Source organism: Hakea prostrata, chromosome 1 (genome assembly GCF_041222555.1).
Source record: "Hakea prostrata isolate BN-2017 chromosome 1, UWA_Hpros_2, whole genome shotgun sequence".
NCBI classification, from domain to species: domain Eukaryota; kingdom Viridiplantae; phylum Streptophyta; class Magnoliopsida; order Proteales; family Proteaceae; genus Hakea; species Hakea prostrata.
In genome coordinates, this window is record NC_142600.1 from 11,213,504 (window position 1) to 11,234,692 (window position 21,189).

The 21,189-nt window shown below is 38.7% G+C and overlaps 1 protein-coding gene across 1 annotated transcript; it reads left to right on the forward strand.

Annotated features, from left to right (window-relative positions):
- The first annotated feature begins 2,259 nt into the window (after window positions 1-2,259).
- On the forward strand, window positions 2,260-14,696 carry LOC149027461 (zinc finger CCCH domain-containing protein 55-like). Its single transcript, XM_089162716.1, has 4 exons — window positions 2,260-2,460; window positions 11,122-11,603; window positions 11,788-14,278; window positions 14,391-14,696. Exons 2-4 carry the CDS (start codon window positions 11,209-11,211, stop codon window positions 14,418-14,420), a joined length of 2,916 nt encoding a protein of 971 aa, XP_089018842.1. The 5' UTR covers window positions 2,260-2,460; window positions 11,122-11,208; the 3' UTR covers window positions 14,421-14,696.
- The last annotated feature ends 6,493 nt before the right edge of the window (window positions 14,697-21,189 follow it).

A 21,189-nucleotide genomic window follows, 5' to 3' on the forward strand; every position in this document is an offset into this window, starting at 1 on the left:
CTATTAGATTATATTTTTAACAATTTGTCCTCCTCTGTTTTATTGTCATCAATGAAACATTTATTTTATGGAGAATAAATAGATCATCGATTAAGTATCGGTGTTACCCATAAAGATCCAATCTTTTCTTCATGTGGTAGAACATAATGATCCAATCGAGATACCTAAAACCCTGAACTTTACACTTTATGGTGCTTAGGCTTTTGTCGGTCAAGTATTGAAGTCAATCATGTTGATCGTCGAGACACCTAACACCATGGACTTTATATCTCATAGATTTTTGTCTATTCTTACCTTGGATTGTGTATGAACCAACAACCTAAAAGCATGATTGATTAGAGAGTTGGTGGTTCCAACTTCGAATAGTAGTAAGTGCTCTTGGTCCAGGAGAGTACGTGCTCGATGCTCCTGCTTTCAAAGTATGTGATTGATTAGTTAACTGATCCACTTCTAGTTTGAACTGGCACAGACTAGGAGCAGTGAAAGGCCGTAAACATTGTCGAACGACTCTAACACCATCAGCTCGTCCACCATGAATAGCCGAAGTAAGGATTGGAGCCAAATGCAGGACAAAAACAGAGAGACAGGAGATTTTTCTTCTTTTTCCTTTTCTTTTTTTTTTTTTTTTCTGGTAGAAATGACATTCATTCAAAGTGGCTGAGGCCAAACAAAAGCAGATAACAGCTCTTGACAATCGAGAGAGAATGTGGCCACTCAGTCCTACATCAATATCAATAGGTGATTGTCTTTCAGGCAAGGAAACGGGCTGGCCCATTTGTATCCCTGGAGATAAAAATAAAGTTACATCAATCAAACTGTTCTTTAAGGACTTCATTATCAAACATAATTCCTGTAATTGTAGATGGGAGGGTGAGAATTCTGGGTTGCAATAAGCTGCACCGCGACTTCGCACTCAGATAATATTTGGATCCTTTTAATGCCTCGATTAATACATTCCAATAGTGTTGCTATAAATGCCAAAACTTCTCCAATAATAGTCTACAGACACTTCACCATCAGGCCTTTGAATTATAAAACCGATACCCCCAATATTGCCTTCAAGTTGAGACGCTGCATCACAATAAACTGAGTGATTACCTTGATCGATTTGCACTTGGGGCTCCTCCAGATTGGGATTGAGATGAATTATGATCGGCAACTGGACGAATCTATCGTAAGGTCCAAAATTCAGCCCAGGTCTTTTGGGCTCTTTCAAGGACTTCTTCATGGCGCCAACTATTAGTACAAAAAATTCGATCATTCCTGGCGATCCATATGTACCAATAGAGGTAGACACAGACTGGTAGTTTCTTTCTTCACAGATTTGGAGGGAAAATCCATACGGCATGGGGGCTCCAACCAATCCTTAATAGACGAATTCTGAATAGATGAGACCAAGTAGGATGGCGAGCTTCCAAACTATACAGTCTTTGCAAAATGACAACCAAGAATGATGTGATATGATGAAGTTTTCAATACCACACCACACGCTCTACAAGAGGGATCAATATGGATCTGTCTCTTAAGGAGATTCTCACATGTAACCATACCTTCGACACAAAGTCGCCAAAGAAAATACTTCATTTTAGGAACAAAGGCTGCATTCCATTTCAATTTCCATACATTCTCTGGAATCTCATGCTATTATGAGTTCTTGAAGAAGAGGCCCCACAGACTTGGGCTTTGTCTCTGTTGTTCATTAGCATATGATAGGTTGACTTAGTGGAGTATACACCATTCCGTACGGGTCCCTTATGCGTCTGTCCTCCCTATGGTGTAAGATCTTCTTCATTGAGTAGTTGATTAATCTTCATTGGGTCCCAAGAGGCGAGTAAGTTGATTCAAACACTTTGGTTACAGATACTCTCTTTGGGCACAGTTTTTATTTTTTTATTTTTATGTTTATGACGTATTTATGAATAATCAATTATAATAATAGGGTACCAGTGATAAGTAAATTCCATGGGTTAATATAAGACGTAATATGTTATATAACAATAAATAAGTTTGGTACCATAGGTGTATAATATATTATGTATCAATAGTTTGATTTTTGGTTTACCTTGTAAATTATATATATATATATATGATTCTATGGTTTGAGAAAAAAAAAAAAAAAAAAACTCCCAAGGAGGCATTTGATCATCGCCCACATGATACCGAGTCTTTATTTCACGGTACAATACAGTGGCCACATCTTGACCCGTCGATTTTTGGACCCACAAGATGCTAAGGTACATGTACATCGTTGTGCGAATACGGGATATCTTCTTTTCCCTCCTAGCGCGTTAAAGATGCCCGTGCCTCCATCTGATGGCATAACAGGTTATAGGTTTCTCGCTCTCACTCCTCTATGCAACAATGGCGGAACGTCAAGTATAATTTCGTCACAGCTTCATATCAACTCACTTAAGAGATTCCTGTCCTTCGAGCTAAAAGAGCCGATTTCTTTGATTACTGGTTAGTTTTCTTATATATTTATATGTATGGCTTTCCATTCTTCGATGACGTAAATTTAGGGTTTTTCATTATAATGTTTTATTGTTTACCTGTGGCTGAGCTAAGTTCCGTGCTATTGTTCTCTATGGTATCCCCCATTTGGTCTATTATATGTTGCTTGATAGGGGTTTGTTGATTCCCCTGTATATTTTGTTTGGATTTTTATTGTTTCTGTTGTTTCTCCGGTCTGATTGGTATGTCGGGAAGAGCCCTCTATCCATTATTTCCCCCTTTTGCTGTTAGAACGCCCAATACATAGGGAGATAATGCGATTGAATTGAAATCTAAAGAAATTGATGCTTATTTTCTGGGACGGGTTTGGCAGTGTTTCCACTTTCCCTTGAAAGGTTCTTGTTCTTTGTTGAAACTTGTATTTATTTATTTCTTCTTCATCCAGAAAGATTTAACGATAAGGCCTGATGTTCTTTCCGATTGCTTGTGCATTTCTGCATCCCTCCCCCTCTTTTATTATTGTTTCCTTCTGTTCTGTGGTCTCTTATGTTCCATTCTCGTGTTTGTATATTTGTTACCATCCACTTTGCTAGCCTATAGGCTGAACCTGTGGTAGAAAGGGGAAAAGGGTTTTGCTCCGTGTAACTAAGATTGGTTATACCGAGACTGTCGCATACCAAAATTTGCCTCATCTCGTATAATGAAGGATAGTCTTATCTTTATAGTAGGGAGTGGAAAAATGGTGGTGCTGGAAAACAATAATAGCAATGCCCCCTCTCTCCCCCCAAACACCCTTATATGGTTGGTGTTTCAAGTATAATGTTCAGGGAATAATTCGTATGTATCTTCTTATTGATCTTCAGTATACTTACACAACAAGCTATACGACAAATCCTACATTCAGCTCCACAATCATGGGAGCAGTTACAACCAGATGATGGCTAGAAGGGTTATACAACAACTTCCACATCCAGCTCTTCAGTCATAGGAATTGTTACAATTGAATGATAGCTGTTATTTGACTTAGTTCACTTGGAGGTGACCACTTGACTTGGTATTTTATACTTGTGCTTGGATGACATTTGGTAGTGGAGTTACTGTCGATGAAAATGAAGTACATTTGGAATTTGGAAGAACAGATGAACTGGAGGCCGTAGTTTCCTGTAAGCTGGATAGTTTGTTGGGAAATGAATGGTGATGTCTTTGTTCGATTCCACTGAGGATTCTTTTTGACTCCCCAGGTACCTGATTCTCTGTATCAAGCTGTATCTCTCCTTCATCAAGTGTTTTTGACATGTGGACTACCTCAATATAGTTTAAGATGTGTGGGGCTACTGGGCAAGCTAGTAAAAGAAAAAGTCTTTCCTATGATCATCTTCTTCCAAAAACTGAGAGCAGTTAAAACTCAGAAGATATCATATCAAATTTCCTTTACTTCTGATGACAGTGAGTTTGCAGTCAAAAATTATAAATCTATGTTGAAGTATTTCCTATGATCATCTTCTCCCAAAAACTGAGAGCAGTTAAAACTGAAGATATCATATCAAATTTCCTTTACTTCTGATGACAGTGAGTTTGCAGTGAAAAAGTATAAATCTAAGTTGAAAACATTTCTTCAGCAAAGGCTTCAGGTTGGTGTAAGATCCAGTTTGGCTGACAAGGAGAAGGTCCCTTTTAAGAGATTTGATCTCCTCACTGGGGGATGAGCTTTCTTAGACAGAGGTCCAGAATTACATGGCTTTAGGTAGGTGATGCTGATTCAGGTTCTTCCATGAGTTCCTAAAATTTCAGCACAATGTTGGCACGATTTCCTGACTGATTAGAATGGATGGGATATAGATTTTAATGGTGGAGGTGATAAGAAGGAATCAATGCAGTATTTCTATGTACCGTTCGGACCATCTTATCTTCTAATCAGATAGAAGATTCCTGAAGCAATTTTCAATCAATCACTCTCTAAGGAGCACCAGAACATGCTTTAGCTGTTTCCCCTTTCAGTCAGTAAATCAATACAAATTTCTTTTCATCACCTTCGAATATTGTGGAAATTAGTCTTTGATCAAGTCATATTATGGCAGTAGACCAAGCTTTATTCTGTTCAATTTCTGAGGTGTAGGGGGCTTATCTTTCACAGAGTTCTGTCCCTGAAGTTCTTTATTTCTTGCCAATATAGATTTAAAAAGGGGCATCTGTTACTGAAAGCCAATCTGCCTTTATTGGGGACTGTATTGTTGTGACATCCTTCCATTTAGTGAGCTTGTTAAGCAGTTGAAGCCAAACTCATACTTCAGATATGCCATTATGAAGTCGGATATTTGAGGTTCGAGTTTCTCAATGATGTGCTTACCCTGTGGATCTTTATATGGTATTATCACTACACTCCTCGATCACTTCTTTATTGTGATGAATGACAGCCCAATAGGTTGTGGAGAATGAGGTGGGATCAGGCACAACCCATAAGCTTGTTGATCTCTTTCTACAATGCGAGGCCACGCTGCTAAGTTATCTTACTTATCCTCATAGATGACCTTATGGTTTTCCGAAAGTGCTACTGTTCTTACCTAGCTACAATGGGGGACATCCTATTCTTCTTTATTGTTATACATGGCCTCTAGGTTAATAGGCACAAATCTTTGATATTCTTGGCATGCATCTCAAGTGAGGAAAAGTACTCTCTAACAAGCGTCTTAGATTTCTCCTTGGGTTATTGTTAAGTACCTCAATCTTCCCTTGATCTCTTCAAAGTTGGCCATCCACCATCGCTTCGCTCTTCTGGACAACCTCAGGAAACGACTCTAAGTTTTGAAAGTAAACCTCTTGTTGTAGGCTTGTCATTGAAACTAGTTTGATCAATCATGTGAAGCTCCTATGTATATAAGTTGAGCTGGGGTCTTTGGTTGCCTCAATCCATCATGCTTGAGTGCTTTTATATGGAAAAGCATTGGCAACAACAAGTTCCTTCATGCAAAGGGTGATTTTTGCTTGTCTCCCTAAAATAGAGGGAGGGCTGGATTGAGGAGGTTAATCAAGCAGGGATCATCAAGTTGGTAAAGAAGCTGGTTCATAAGAGAAGAAGCATCTAGGTTGAATTGTTCAGTTTTCACAAACTTGTTCAGGACTCTTTGGGTTGTCTGTTGTCCTTGTCCATCTAAATCTCCCTAGCTTGGGAGAAGAATCTTAAAGAACTTGTTCTTTGTTGTTGATGTAAATCAATTCTATGATTGATGATGGGTTCTCCACATTCCTTTGCTTGTACAATTAACACTCTTACATGGCTTGTTGATATGTATATAAGGTGATAGAGTCTGGTTTGACGTAAGATGGGCAATTTGGATAAGGTTTCCTCTGTTATCCTTGAAGGTGCTTAGGGGCTTGTACGTTCATTTTCTCCGAACTTATTTGAGTCCTTGGTTGCTCTAGAATATCCTATGGAGTGGATGCAAGCAGGCTTGGACATGTTTTCTTCTTCCTGGGCACAAAACTTAGTGACATCTTGGCAACAAAAGTTTCTTGGGATGATGTTGTTTTCTTTAAAGGTTGTATACCAACCACTGTTGCATCTTTTGGAGAGCTCTTCCCCTGGTCGTCTTGATGTATAGTTTTCTCTAAAAATGCTAGGTTCTTTCACCAGGTTTGTTGCTATTTTTGTTGGAACGTTTTGGAGCGATGTTCACTTGTTCTTTGCATGCCGCTTTTCTCGTATCTAGGATGGGTTTCTTTCTAAGAGCCAGATAGAATGATCCTTGATTTTGATGAAAAATGAAAGAGGTCCAGGAGAAGTTTGAATGGGTATGTGCACTTTCAGTGGACAAGATTGTCTTTTATGTGCCTTTCTGTTGAATTTGGATTCGGAGGAACCTATGAAGTTGGGCTAGGTATCGAGGCAGTTTGAAATGCCCATCTCTTTTGATGTTAGGTGTATTCATCTTCATGCTGACCTTTCTGTCAATGTCAGCAACAATAGGCACTGTGGCTTCTTGTGATGTGGTTGATTTGTCTTAGTTGGGCAGCCCTTGAGGGGGATGGGCCTCGGAATATGATTTCATGGTTTTTTTTTTCCTTCGCTTCGCGCCTAATGGGGGAGCTAGCTCTATGCTATTTGCACTTTCTGAATACGGTTTACTATTCATCCAATTTTTTTTCAAATTGTACAGATATGCATTGTACAACTCTCCAAGAAAGGAATAAAAAGATTTTGTTCCGGTGGCTTGGCAAAGATTTCTACCATACTGAAATGTGATGGTACATGGATTGTCTTGACTAACCCAGATGAATATTCTCACCAATGATATGATTGTCAAGCGTGATTTGCTACTGCTCATTTAACATTAGGTTCAAAGAATACAAAGGGCAGCTTGATTATAATAATACAAATGTCAGAGTATGGTGTGGAAGCTTTATCCCATTGAGAAGTGACCGTGGTCTATATTTCGAGTATTTCGAGTCTGCAGATAAATTAGAGACACCCCACCTCTGTCCTTTAAAGGGGGGAAAAAGGGGGAAAATCCCTGAGGTATTGGCCTATTAGCAAGGATGGAGTATGATGCAGATCTAAAGACAAAGAAAACTAGTAGTCCAGCTGTCTTTGATGGTAGTATTACTTAGTTTTCCCCTTCATAGCTTATGTTTGATACAACAAAACGTACCTGATTTGCTGGTCTGAAGCAATAGTTTTTGTTGTAAGTTATTTTGGAATTTTTACTTTTCGGTTGTCCTTTTTAGACTCCACATCCTTCCAGGAAATTAGGACGGGGAGTGTGTTACTTTTGGATGGACTCCTATTCCTCAGCTTCATAGGAACTAAGGCCTTCTGGCCATTATAAATAAAGAAATTTTGGGGTTTCCTTTTGGACTTCTTGGGGTGTGTGCTGGTAGGAAGTAATCTTGACTCTGATTCTTTTTTTTTTTTGAAGTTTTTATTAAGTCGTCTTAATTCAGTTTATGCTTGAGTCGACTTAGGACTCTTTTATGGTCTACAGATGGAAGGGAGAATATTACTTGGCTGGTCTTATATTTCTTTAACATTCAATTAGTGTTGTCAATAGTTTTCTGATTGTTTTAGTGTCCTTGAAAGTAAATCACTGAATTATAAATACATTGTATGGGGCATGGCCTTTCCTAACGATTGAATAAAATGTGGAGTTGGTTCAATTTTGAAATTGTGGTTCTTGCCTCCTTTCTCTCACTTCCTCCTGGTTTGGGCTTTCCTTCTTTCTCATGATCTAGTTTCCCAACTTCTGTTTCCCCTTGTTCTTTTTCTTTCTTAACGCCAGAAGATCCATCAACTCATTCTGCATGGTGGAAGCTGATAAACGATTGAAGGATGGGTTTTTTTCCTCATTGAAACAGTCAGCTACATTTGTAGTTGTCAAGGTGCTGCCGAAGTTTCTTGGGGGGCGGGTAGTTGGGGTGGTGCGGGTTGTTTTGTTTAGGCTTTTGTCAACTCAGCAGTATTCAATGCCTAGACAATTTTTTATGCCATGTATATTGTTCCATTCCCCGCCAGATATTATAATTAAAAATAAAAATTAACCCTGCTTTTCAAGAACAAAAACTGGATTTTTCAATCGTAGTGAAACATTTTACTTTTGATGCTGAGGTTTTCCTCATTTAAGATTTTCATAATTCCTAGTATGGTAAAACATTGCCAAAAATTAGAGGGGGAGTTGAGGCATTTATTTGTTTTGACATCTAAATAAAGTATTTATCATTGAAAATTATGACATCTTTGCACACACTGAGTATGGTTGGACCAAAACATAACTGCAATATGAATCAGTTTTAAGCATTCTTTGAGTTGTTGCACTGCTGGTTTTGTCGTCAGCATAATATATAGTCTTATTTATAATTAAAATCATTTAACCAGGTGGTGAATAGTATAAACTGAATCAAGACTAGGTATATGATGACAATGACCAATCTGAAGAATAATATAAACTAACTGTTTCGATCATTTTGATTATTTAAAATGTAGTAGGTTAGTTGTGCAGTTGTGTTGTCTTCTAGTTGTTTTTGATGACTTGTTGTGGCTCAATATTGAATTTTGATGACTGGATGCAACTTAATGTTGATTTTTTGATGACTTGATGTGGCTTAATATTAATTTTTTAACATGCTAAAAAAATGTTAGAAAAGAGGGGAAATACACATTGGTCCCATTGTTGCATTGGTGCTTAGGCACTCCCTCACTGCCTTGGATCAGCTACCACCTAGTATGATTGGGTTTGGTAGGATCACATTTTCATTTGTATTATAAAGAACCATTGGTGTGTTCTATCTAAAAAAGTTATGTAGTCTAACCTTACTATTTTAATGCTGCCTATGAAGAATGACGTCGTTTTTTGGATTGAAATCTGGAATTTGGTGGATGTTACAACTTGTGATTTCTGATTACGTTATACTCGAAATAAATCTTCACCCATTCAGGCTAGGTGTTGACAATTGCCACACCGCAGTAATCAGCTGGTTCCTTTTTTGACATCATCAAACTGTCGTAGAAAGCTTTTTTTCTATTTATAATTTTTGTGGAATTTATTCTTAATTTTCACTAGTAGATGTCTCAGGAGGGCAGGGAGGGGTTTATCTTTGTCAAAATTTCTCAGTGAAGAACCTTGACAATGCCAATGAGCGTTTGTCTACTAAATTCTATTGTATGATTCATTGTCAACAATCTTTGATACAAAATCTTCACTGTTCAAATAGTTTCTCTTGTATGCTCATCAATTCTCCTTAGGTTTGTTCATGCTTGTCAAGGTGGCAAGACAACCAAAGCGGTTGAGGGGATGCCTAGGCGATTAGGTGACAAAGCGGCGCATAGGCGGCAATAGGGCAACCAAAGCAGTTGGGTCAAATTTTTTCAATAAAATTACTTTTAAACTGATAAATTTTATTATAAGCTAAACAAACATTTAAGAACCACATTCATAAAAAAAACTAAGCATTCAAGAATCACCCAATTTTGAATGATTATCAAAAAAAGAACACAAACACAATTCAATCTCTCAAGCATCATACTATGACCATGAACTATATCAAATTATAAGTATGAAAATGAAAGTAATAATTTAACCATTTTTACATTACCCTTTTTGTAATGCCAAATAAATGACTTTACTGATTTATGAATCTTGATTAGAAAAGGGGTGACTAACTATTAAATTTGTCTAAAGCTTTGTAGAATAAAATTTTTTTTTGATAAATGAGAATAGATTTCTTATAATAAGTCAAGGGTATGATAGTCATTTAAGATGGCATCATGGTTATTAAAGCGGCTATGATTAACCAAGCAATGAACCCTTCTAACGCGATTGGACCTATGTGTTTTTTAAACATAAAATGGGTTTAGTCAATACTTTTAATAGACCTCCATTTTGTAATGCAAATACTTTGCTCATTAAACTATAAGTACTAAACAAACATTTAAGAACCACATTCATAAAAAAAACTAAGCATTCAAGAATCACAATTGTGAAAGATTATCCAAAAAAGAACACAAACACAAGTTAATCTCATCAAGCATCATAAAATATGACCATGAACTATATCAAATTATAAGTATGAAAATGAAAGTAATAATTTAACATTTTTACTTACCTCTATGCTAGTGTGATGCCAAATAAATGCCTTATTCGTTTAATGATTTATTGATTCTTGATTTGAAAATGACTAACTATTAAATTTGTCTACGGCTTTGTAGAATAAAATTTGATTTTGAAAAAAATCAAGAAAGTTTCTTTTATCAATGGTAATTATAGTCAATTAAGATGGCATGGTCACATTCAATGGAGGCCTAATGCCCTTGTATGGAGAAGTGATTTAATTCAGATCGAAGGAACTAGAAGAGCCAAGGGCAATGCCTAAAAGAACTTAGGAGAAGTGAGAAAGTATATGCATGGCTTAGGCCTTGTATCTTGTATGGCCTCAAATAGAGCTGATTGGAAGGCACGGACCAATGTAGCTGATCCCATTTAGTTGGGAATCTTGAAATAAGGGTGGTTGTTGTACGGTCCAGAGAACATATTATTAGCCTTCATCTTTTTCTTTTTGCTTGGTTTTTTTTTTTTTTTTTGAGGGGGGTGGGGTGGAAGGAGGGGAGGCTGCTAAAGCATGTTGTTTGCATCTAATACTCTAATGCATAGAAGGTCATGCTCATTGAGTTTTGTTGTAGGTCCTTTTTTGGACCACAGGATCTGTTCAGCAGTTGATCCCAATACCCTGGATGTGGTAGGTACCAGATAAACTCAGAAAGATGTTGCCACTTGCTTGTGCATTAAAATATTCTGTCTTCACCTTGGTAGAGTTGGACTAGGGACCTCTTTACTAACCTCTGTGCTGCTGCATGCTTTTTTATTTTCCTCACATGGTACCACAATGAAAATTATGTTTCTCCTTTGAACTGTTGAGCTTTTTGCCTGAACTATCCAATGACCAGTACGGTTTTGAAAAAACTGGTTAAGATGCACACTTGTACGTATATGCTCCCCACAGAGTAAAAGGAAGAAGTGTGTGTGTGGGTTTCTTTTGCTTTCTTTTTCTTTCTGGGCCGGGGGTGGGGGGTGGGTGGGGTTAAAAACGGAAGGAGCCAAGGACAAAGTAGAAAGTATGTAAGATTAATTTGATTAAATCTTATGGAATTGTGGTTCATATGTGTATATTCTTTTCTTATCTCAGATTATGTTGAATTTCAGTCGAGACAAGGCTGGTAAAATTTAAGAAACAGGGAAGCAATTCGAATATCCACAATTCCTGAGGAGAACGATGACTGAAAGTGTCAGGAAACGCAATTCTAAGTGGGATTTGGTAGTAGAAACTGACATCCCTGCTGAAAGCAGACATGGAAGTCTTTTGCCTGATAAAGCTGGCAAGTCCATTCATACTAAAGAATCAAGTTCAGGATGGAATTCTCAGAAGGCTGCTCTTAGTCAACATCCAAGGTGGTCTAACATGGAGGCCGACAAAATTGGGGAGCATTTGCCTATAAAAAGAAATCCAGAGCAGAATGAGAGTTCGGACGCACACACTAATGAAATATCACAGAGCATGACAAGATGGGGTGGGAATCGAAGCTACAGCTCTAGCATATCTCCTGGAGTTGATGGTTGGAGACACCACGATGAGAGTCACTCCCCAAAGAGTAATTGGAGGTCGTACAGGTGAACTGTTGACTGAACTTAAAACATATCACATCATGCCCCTGACTCTATAAATGTTCTGTTTCTTCTGCCTTGTTTGTTTCAAAAAAAGAAACTACTATTGTAAAATAAGGAACACAATGTTTGTTTTCTAATTATTTATATTGGCTTCTTTGTATTGCCTGTTCTTTGGTGCTATGAGCAGGAGCAGGAGTAGGAGTAGGAGTAGGAGTAGGAGCAGGAGCAGGAGCCGGAGCCGGAGCCGGAGCAGGAGCAGGGGCCTGGCCCATGGCTTTAAGTGGGAACCAGAGCACTGGAGAGATAAAAGCAGAAATGGATCTGGTGTATCCACTCTGACATGTAATGATTTTGCTGCAGGGAGGTGTAGGAGAGGTAGTGAGTGCAGATTTCTTCATCAAGATGACCGTGACTATGCGGGTAGGGGCCATTCAGAACGTGGTCGGATGGAAAGGTGGAGAGATAGACACGAGAATGGTTCGACTTTAGAAAGTGGGGGTAGCAGGCATGAGAGAGGACCATTTTCAAGGCAGTCTAACGATGAAGAGGCAAGAGATCACTCCCGGGACATGATTGCACATGGATATGGAGACAGGGAGAAGCATGAGGTGCCCAGGAACAACAGATCTACCAATACTTGTAACGATTTTCTGAAAGGAAAGTGTTCCAGGGGATCATCGTGTAGGTATGCACATCATGATGTCTTAGGTGATGGTCATGGTGGCTGGTCTACTAAAGATATGACGAGGGAAAGGTTACATGACAGAAGGGATTTACGTGAGTTTGATCACGGACGTCAACCCTCTAGAAGCAGTATTCCTTGCAAGTATTTTGCCGCTGGAAAGTGCAACAAGGGATCAAATTGCAGATTCTCTCATGATGGTTCAGGACGTTGCAGTCCAGAACGCGAGTCTCAGGGTGACAAGTGGGGTCAGAATTTGGAGAATGACAGGTCATGGGTAGGCCCAAAGTGGGGTGATATTGCAGTGGCTCCAGATGCTGCCAAGGATGATATGTTGGGGCTCATGACAGACAAGGGTGACAATTCATGGGGAGGTCCAAAATGGAATGATGCAGCAACCAGCTTTGATGTTGCCAAGGGTAAGTGGGGCTGTAATTTGGGTAATGCACCTGAATCATGGGGAGGTCCAAAATGGAGCGACACAGCAGCTGGGCATGATGTTGTGAAGTCTCCTCACTGTAGGATTGAAAATGGGGATGGGAAAATGCGTTTTAATGAATCATTTGATACTAAGAGGTCTGTAGATGATCAGTGGGTCCATAGATCTGACAATGAGAAGGGACAATGGGGAGTTCATAGATGGATTGAGAAAGCAACTGGACAAGATGGGTACAGATCACCACATCAGAATGAAAATGATGGTGCAACTGTAAGTTTTCCTGAATCTAGTGGTGGTAACAAACCTCTTGTTGGTGCTACTGGTGCTGTAACAGCTATCATTGAGCAACATCCATTCCACATTGACAGAGTAGGAAAGGGACAGGTTCCTCAAGACTCACAATCTCAAACTGCAAATGGGTCTTTATCCACCTGTGAACAGAATGTAACTCAAGTAGTTCTACATCAACAGCAACATTCTGATTTGGGAGGGGATGCTGCTAATGCATTCCGCTGCAGAGAGAGCAATATGCTGCCCATGGTTCCCATGCCTGGGCAAAGCTTCAATAATGATGTCCAGAGCGGAAAGGGTTCAGGCTTTAACATGATATGGAAGAATGAGCAAATAGACCCTCCACACCCTCCAAGTGGAAGAACTTTTAATTTCAGTACAGAAACACAAAAAATAACCTCTGGTTCACCTTCTGATCAACAACGTCAGACACTTCTTCATATGGGTGAGTCTATTACGAAACCAGAAATAGTGGATCTGAAAACATCAAACATTGCTTCTGTAGCTCCAAGTCATAATGTAGTGACAAGTGAGCAGGTTGCTCACATAACTACCCTTTCAGCATCATTGGCTCAGATATTTGGAAATGGGCAGCAGCTGCCACAGTTATATGCTGCTCTAAACCCCTCTAATTCTATAGGTATGGTCCCTTCCCCACCTGTTCCTGCAGCAACCAAGACCACAGTTGCTTTGCCATCCAGTGATCTTAGGCAGAGCACCTGGTCTCAAAAGCCATGTGATCCTGTAGGTGCTACCTCTGAATCAAACAGGCCTGACCTCAATGATCAACCACCAGTGTTCTCATCAAGTCCTGTTGAACTGAATGATGTAGCTGAACAAATGCCTTCAAAAAGTTCTGCTCCATCATCTCTTAAGAATGATTCTCATGAGCCAAAACAGCTGGAGCCAGCTACAGAAGGTGAGGGTGTGAAAAAGAATGAGGCAACTGATCAGAGAAAGAAAGAGCAAGTAACTGGTTATCCAGATGACATGAATGTAGATGGTCGGATTGATGAAGAATGCAAAAGCAGTAAGGATGGGAAGAGTATGCGTATGTTTAAGTTTGCACTGGTGGAGTTTGTTAAGGAGATTCTAAAGCCCACATGGAAGGAAGGCCAAATGAGCAAGGAAGCTCACAAGACTATAGTGAAAAAGGTAGTTGATAAAGTGACTGGGACTATTCAAGGGGTTCATGTCCCTCAGACACAAGAGAAGATTGATCAGTATCTCTCATATTCTAAGCCAAAGCTTACCAAACTTGTACAGGTCAGTACCAATTCATTTGGAGTTTTAAAAAATCTGAAATTAGTTTCTCATTTGTCCCATTGAGTAATTTGTTTTTGGTTTTTCTTCTCTCTTTCTCTCTGTCTCTCTGCAGGCGTATGTGGAGAAGTATTTGAAGAGTTAGGACTGTTCTTGAAAACCTTAGTATTTATTCGTTCTTTAAAAAAGTCAAACATGGTAAATCTTTGAAAAGATTAGGAACTTTCTTGTATATTTGGTCTGAGCCTCCGTGAATGTAGAGGTATGATTTTGTATATGCCCCTTTAATTTATGCTGCTCCGTGAATTAAGTTAGCTTTCTCTTTCTGCATGTGGATTTTATGAGATGCTGATTCTTACTGTTTAAGGAATTATACGACTTTGCTTTCTTTCTTTTTCCTCGGTTTTTTTTTTTGGTAGGAGGGGGGGGGGGCGGAATCAAATTGCATGTTGTGACTTTTATGTCTGCTAGATCAAAAGAATGTTATAAACCCCTACTCCCACATTTCTGGATTCTAACTTTATATTATAGAGGTCTATGTTAACTGACATTTGATTGCATATCGAGATTTTCTGTCTGCTAGTTCAATACATCATGATCGCCAGCCAACATGGGGTTTGGGTATAAATTGTGAAAGTTGATTGGTGATAAAACAGTATGACATTGTTTTTCCATTCTGCACCTGAAATTTTCAATTGTTTTATGACATTGAAACTCGAATGTCCTACGCCATCTATTCTATCAAGCACCACTCTCTCTCTCTCTCTGCTGAGTGCATGTTGTTGCTCTTATGTTTGTGCCTTGCAGAGAATGGCTCTCTTCCTGTCATGATACTAGGATTGAGCAGTTCACTCTACTTTGGCACAAATGATTTCACGTATGATCTGTCCTCCATTCTGTTCATCTTCTGAATTTTGACCTCTTTCATACTATGTTGGAGCTTCACTTTCTTGTCAGTCATATTTTCCATGTGATTATTTTCCCATGTCCTTGATGCTTGGATTTGTACCGCTTGGATTTGCAAGAATGTCTTGATGTCAGCACCCGCAGGTTCTGATTTGATGGTCCAATTAGGAGCATCTGACTAGATACCGTGACTGAACTGCAGAGATTGTATTATCAAAATAAAAAAGAGAAGGAAAAAAAAAAGAAGGGTTGGGTGGGGGGGGGGGTGCAGAGATGGGTAAGCACGACTTCAATATTGGTGCCTGCTGGTTCTGTGTTTTAAGTGGTTTCCTTTCCACACTGACACGGATTGATCCGTATGGTTGCACTATCGGTTCAGTTGCAGCTATTTGCATGTCACTAGTTGGTCATCAGATTGCGATTTTGTGGTGATTATGTCCTGTTCATGGGGCAGCATTGCCTCCACATGGTGTTTCTGAAGCCAAAACGGCTTTAGTGCAGCTGGGTGAGGAAACTATTGCGTAACACTTGCTGGTGGAAGTAAGCTCCAGATTTTGAATTATACTGTAAAAATAAAATTCCAAATTTTGAGAGGGCATAAGATGTTTTACTTGCTGTGGCTCGAGAGGGCATAAGATGTTTTACTTGCTGTGGCTCGAAAGGGCATAAGATGTTTTACTTGCTGTGGTTCACTCGAGCCGGTGCTTTGCTTCTCCGAAAGGCCGAGAGACTGAAACTGTTACTTTGCAAAATCCAGACTGTACGATGAAATTATGTCTTCCGGAACGTTAAGGCAAGGCTGTTGCCCGGTGTTGATTCATTTAATTGCGGTGGTTTTTGGCTGGTATCCATGGATTCAGCAGAAGGCAGAGCTAAAACGACCTGGGAATTTCGTGGTGATTCTCTATTGCTACTTAGTTTGCCATTGCCATCGATTATGAATAAGAGTAACACTCTTTGATCTTTATCGTTCTGCTTGATTGGCGAATTTCATGAGCCTAAATGGTGAAACCTTTATTACTGTTGCAAAAAATATAAATATGGCGTAAGTGTCACTTATTTCCAGTCTTAGTTGACAAATGGCACATCGTGTAGTTCTTTCCCTCTTATTTCCTAGTAAAGGTATAAAAGGGGGGAGGGGAGGAGAGGTGGGGGCTGACATGGGGTGGAGAGGGGGGGGGGGTGTTGTGGTCCTTATAGGAGGTGGGTGGGTGGTTTCTGGCTGTGGTGGGTGGTTTCTAGCAAGGTGTAGGAAGTTGGGTAAAGATTCGTGGGTTGAGTATAAGGGTAATTATAATGAGAATGGTGTGAATAATCTAGTCATAATATATCATATAAAGATACTCTTTTACCATTTGAGTTTCAAATTTTGAGTCACTTAACAAAGAGTAACTGACTCTGTTAAGTGGGAGTAACTAGTAATATTTAGGTGAGACATGTAATTTTTATACTTAAAAAGAGAGACACTTTTCGATTTATCTCTCCACTTAAAAGGGAGTCACAACTAAAAGAGTCAAAAAGAAATTTAACAATTATCTTCTACCTAATTAAGCCAAATGTTTGTAAAATTCTACAAACCATTGAAATCGTGTTGACACTTCTCTTTATGGTAAAGATGTTTACATTTAATTCCCTTAAATATTGGGATACTTTTTTTTTTTTTATAAACTTATATTAGGCTCTCCATGCCAATATTTTTGGAGGTTATAAAAGAGTTTCTTATAATAAAAAAAAAGGAGGGATATTCCATCACTCCCTAAATATGTAGAATAGCTTAGCATCACGAGTTAGAAAATTTGCAGATATACTATTAGGCATATTTTCACAAGTGAAAATCCTATGGACTCAAATCCTACATTAAGCTATTGAATCTCATTGTGTTGCAAGTTGCAACTCGCTCAATCAAGCGAATGGGAGTGAGCATGTATGACAGACTTACAATTTTTTATGCCAAAGCTTAGACGCTTGTATAGACTTTGCTAAGTAACAAACTATCCTAATTGGCTCTAGTTCTAAAGCTGAGACTGAAAATCCTCTATTGGCCGAAGCTTGTAAACTCGACTTATGAATCCCAGAGGATACAACCTCTTCCTTCTTTCTTGGTCTTTTTATCCTATGCTCCATCAATCTATACCTACAAATGGAAATCATTAATGGTGACGATTTTGAAATAGGGATATCCTCCATACTGTAGTCATGAGATATGGAACAATAATTCTGAATTCAACAAGAAGAGACCAAAAAGAATGCATCGTGTGAGTAAAGGAGGCTCGATCCCTCTAACCAAAGTTGAGTTTCGGGTTTTCCAAATTGACCAACATAGTGCTCCATATAGTATCCATTGTCCCTAAATCATCACAAGATTTAAACTTAAAATGAACGAAATAGAGCCAATCATGAATTAATGACCCAGAAAATTTAGTAATGTTCAATCTAAGAAGAGATAACCTCCAAAACTCAGTTGCACGAGGACAAAAAAAAAAGAAAGCCTGCATAGCAGATTCACAAGATGATGCACAAATCAGAAGAAGTAGAGGAGAAAAATAACACTTTCTATCAATTAAAGTTTTACTTAATGGGATAGTTTCTGTTATAAAAAGAAAAAGAAAAAAAAGAAGGATAGTTTTGTGGGCTGCCTTCCAAATAAAAGTGTTTGATCTTTTGAAGGGTACAAATGTTCCATATCTTTTTCCAATTAGAAAATCCATTAGAAGAGGAAGCACCACCACTCTCCATCCCAAACATGGTTAGACAGAGATAATAAGCATACCTCACAATAAAAGTGCCTTGTGAATTTTAATCCAGTGAAATAATAAGAATTTCTAAGATTGCTTCAACCTCTTGGATAGACAACAAAGAATTGAGTGAAGCCTCTTTCCATATCCTATATCAAAGGAGAATTGCTAATCCCTTTATGGGGAAGAGATGGCATCTAGCGGAGCGGTTGTGAAAAATTAAGGTATGTTGCTCATTGCCAATGTGTTTAACCAGGCTAGCCACCAAGAAGTCCCTATTTGCTATGACACTTTTCCAACTCCAAGTCTCCAAAAGCTATCCTTTGAAGCCCCAGTACGTCGCAAATTCTGATGTTTTAAGTATTTTGCAAACATGACTCTTGCCCATAGATTTAAGATTTTGAAGCAACTTCCAGCATTGCCTTGCTAGCAATGCTTTATTGAAACAATGGATATCCTGAAAACCTGAGAACCCCTCAGATTTGTTCTTACACTTAACCCAATGGATTCCTTCCATTGGTTATTCTTTTACCAAAATTGTCTTATTTTCTATTGTATCTTATTCTATAAATCATATAAAATTAAACAGCAACACATGCCATAATTAAATGGGGAGAGCACACAAGCAATTGTTTTAATTAAAATTTCCTAGCTTCCTAGCATGTGAAAGCAAATTTCCCCTTCATCTAGCCAATTTGGAACTAAGACTATCAAGGATGAAAAAGAAAGTTTGAGATCTAGACTTACCCAAAGTAGAAGAAAGACCTAGATATATACCATGAGAAAATATTTCCTGAATTCTAATGGTGGAGAGAATATCAACATGTGGTGGCTGGGGTCCTAGGATTGAAGAGCACTGTGGACTTCACTGGTTAATGTATTGGCCTAACACTAATTCATATTGCTGCAAAAGAACATAAATTAGAGATGCATTTTTGTATTGTAGTAGAAGTAAAAATCACACAGTCATCAACAAAAAATAAGTGATTTATTTGTTGTGTATGTTGGGCTATGTGTATCCCTGGTAACCTTTGGATCCCCAAATTAAAGGATAGCCTTTGAGTGAGAGTTTTCTGACATAAAATGAAGATATATGGACTCAACAGGCATCTTTGTCTAAGGACTTTTTATGGGATAATGCATTTAGAGAGTTCCCGATTAATTTAATTTAGTATTCAACAATTGTAATGCATTGCATTACTAGTCAACGGAGCCAAAATGTCTCAGGTCTACTCAATGAAAGATTATTCTAATTTATCATATGCATTACACAAGTTCTATTTTAGAGCCATATATATAGTTTTGAATTGAGACAATTTCAAAACGTGCAAACCCTCATGAGCTAGGTAAATGTTATTAGATTATGGCTCTACTCTACGTAGGACAAAATCACTTTGTGTTTCAATAATAATAATAATAATAATAATAATATTTACTAAGATGGAGCTTTAACTGGTTAGCGAGACCTATGTACATACTTATGAGTCTAAAATGAGAGACTTTCTTAGGCTTGCTCTTTAGGAGATGCGAGATATACTTAGTTTAATTTGTTGAAACTTTTAAGCATATATATACTCAACTTTACTCTTCAATCACAACCCGAGTTTGAAAAATAAGAAAAAGATCGGTTGAATCGATAGGTTTGGATTGAAATTTGCCATGCATGAAAAATCAGAACAGTAAGGCACTTTGATCGAAAGGTTAATTGAGAGTACCGTTTCCCATGCATCAACGTATCTTGAGGAGGCGATGTGAAGAAAAAACATTCTTTACGGTAAAAGCGGAAATATTGAGAAGTGGATGTTGATCCAATCAATGGCAACGCGCGTCACTATCATATCTTAAAGGGTATTGAGAATCACGTACGTCAGTCAAAACTTGTAAGAACTTTCCTTGAATCATTTCCATTCATAAAATAATTAATGGGAATGAATCCTCGATCACAAGTTCACCTAATCGATAGATAGATAGCCGGTGATCAGAAAGTAACGGTTGTTGCTTTTGTTAATCAGTGAGCAAAGCAACAAAAGAAGTGAAGAAAATAGCCGGTGATCAGAAAGACGTTAGGGCTTGGCGATCAAACCATTTCCTTCTCTTGACAGAAAATACAGGGTCTTCTTGTTCGCTTCAATCGTTCTTTTAGGGCGGTGCGACAGAACCACCGCACTTCTTTTATCGAAAAATTGAAAACACAAAGAGGGTTCTTCTGTAATCTATTAGGTAACAGAAATCCGGGGAGATGGAGATGTAATCGATTTTTCGTTAATTATCGCCGGTGCGGAGAGAAATCGCCGAGATATCACCGATATCTCGGCGATATAATGCAAATTTCGTTTCGTCCCGGATCGTTTCGCAGGGGAAACCCACTGCACTTTCTTTCCATGCATATGATACATCCCTGATCCCTCGATCCCGGGCCCCTTAGTGCCAAGTAGACCTACACAGCAAACTCCTATCTTCTTCACCATCTCTCTCATTCTAGATCGATCTGCAGCTACTAATCCAAACTCATTCTGTCTATTATCTTTGATAGCTAGCTAACCCACTGCATACTGACATGGCTCCCTGGAAGCTAGCTAGCGCATTATTACCTATCCTTTACCTTACCATTCACCACCTCCATCATCACCCTTTGCAACACCGCCACCGCCCACCGCCACCGCCACCGCCACCGTCTCATCTAAGAGTTCCACCACCACCTTCTCATATTATTCCAACACTACCTCATTATAGTAATCGTGATTTTAGTTTCCTTGTGCCTTGCCTTCTTGGTAATAATTGCTTTGTGTTGTTCCCTGAAATGATTCAAGAGACGCAAGTTAAGGTACTCGATCTCTATGGAGGAGGACTTGCGTATAGAAGAGAAGATTAACAAGGTTGATGATCAAGGATCCCATTCCCACTCTCAGACTTACACACATCCCCACTAGCAGCAGCGCAGATGGAGGAGGAGGAGGAGGAGGAGAGAGCAATTTTAGAGAAATTAAGGTTAAGCCATCCTCTCACAGTTCCACGGAATCCCATCTCCAGCAGAAGCTTGCTTTGATTAATACTAGTTACTTACGAGCACGCAATGGCATTGGACTGACTGTTCTGCAAAAAAATTCTACTTGTGAATATTTCTTGTGATTAATTACTCGATCTAAAGGTTTTCCATATATGATTGCTTTCAAATAATAAATGATCTGATGTAATAAATCAATTCTTCCCCCCCCCCCAAATTCAATAAGGTATGCATACCAAGTTAATTTATCAAATTATGAGGAGGACGTC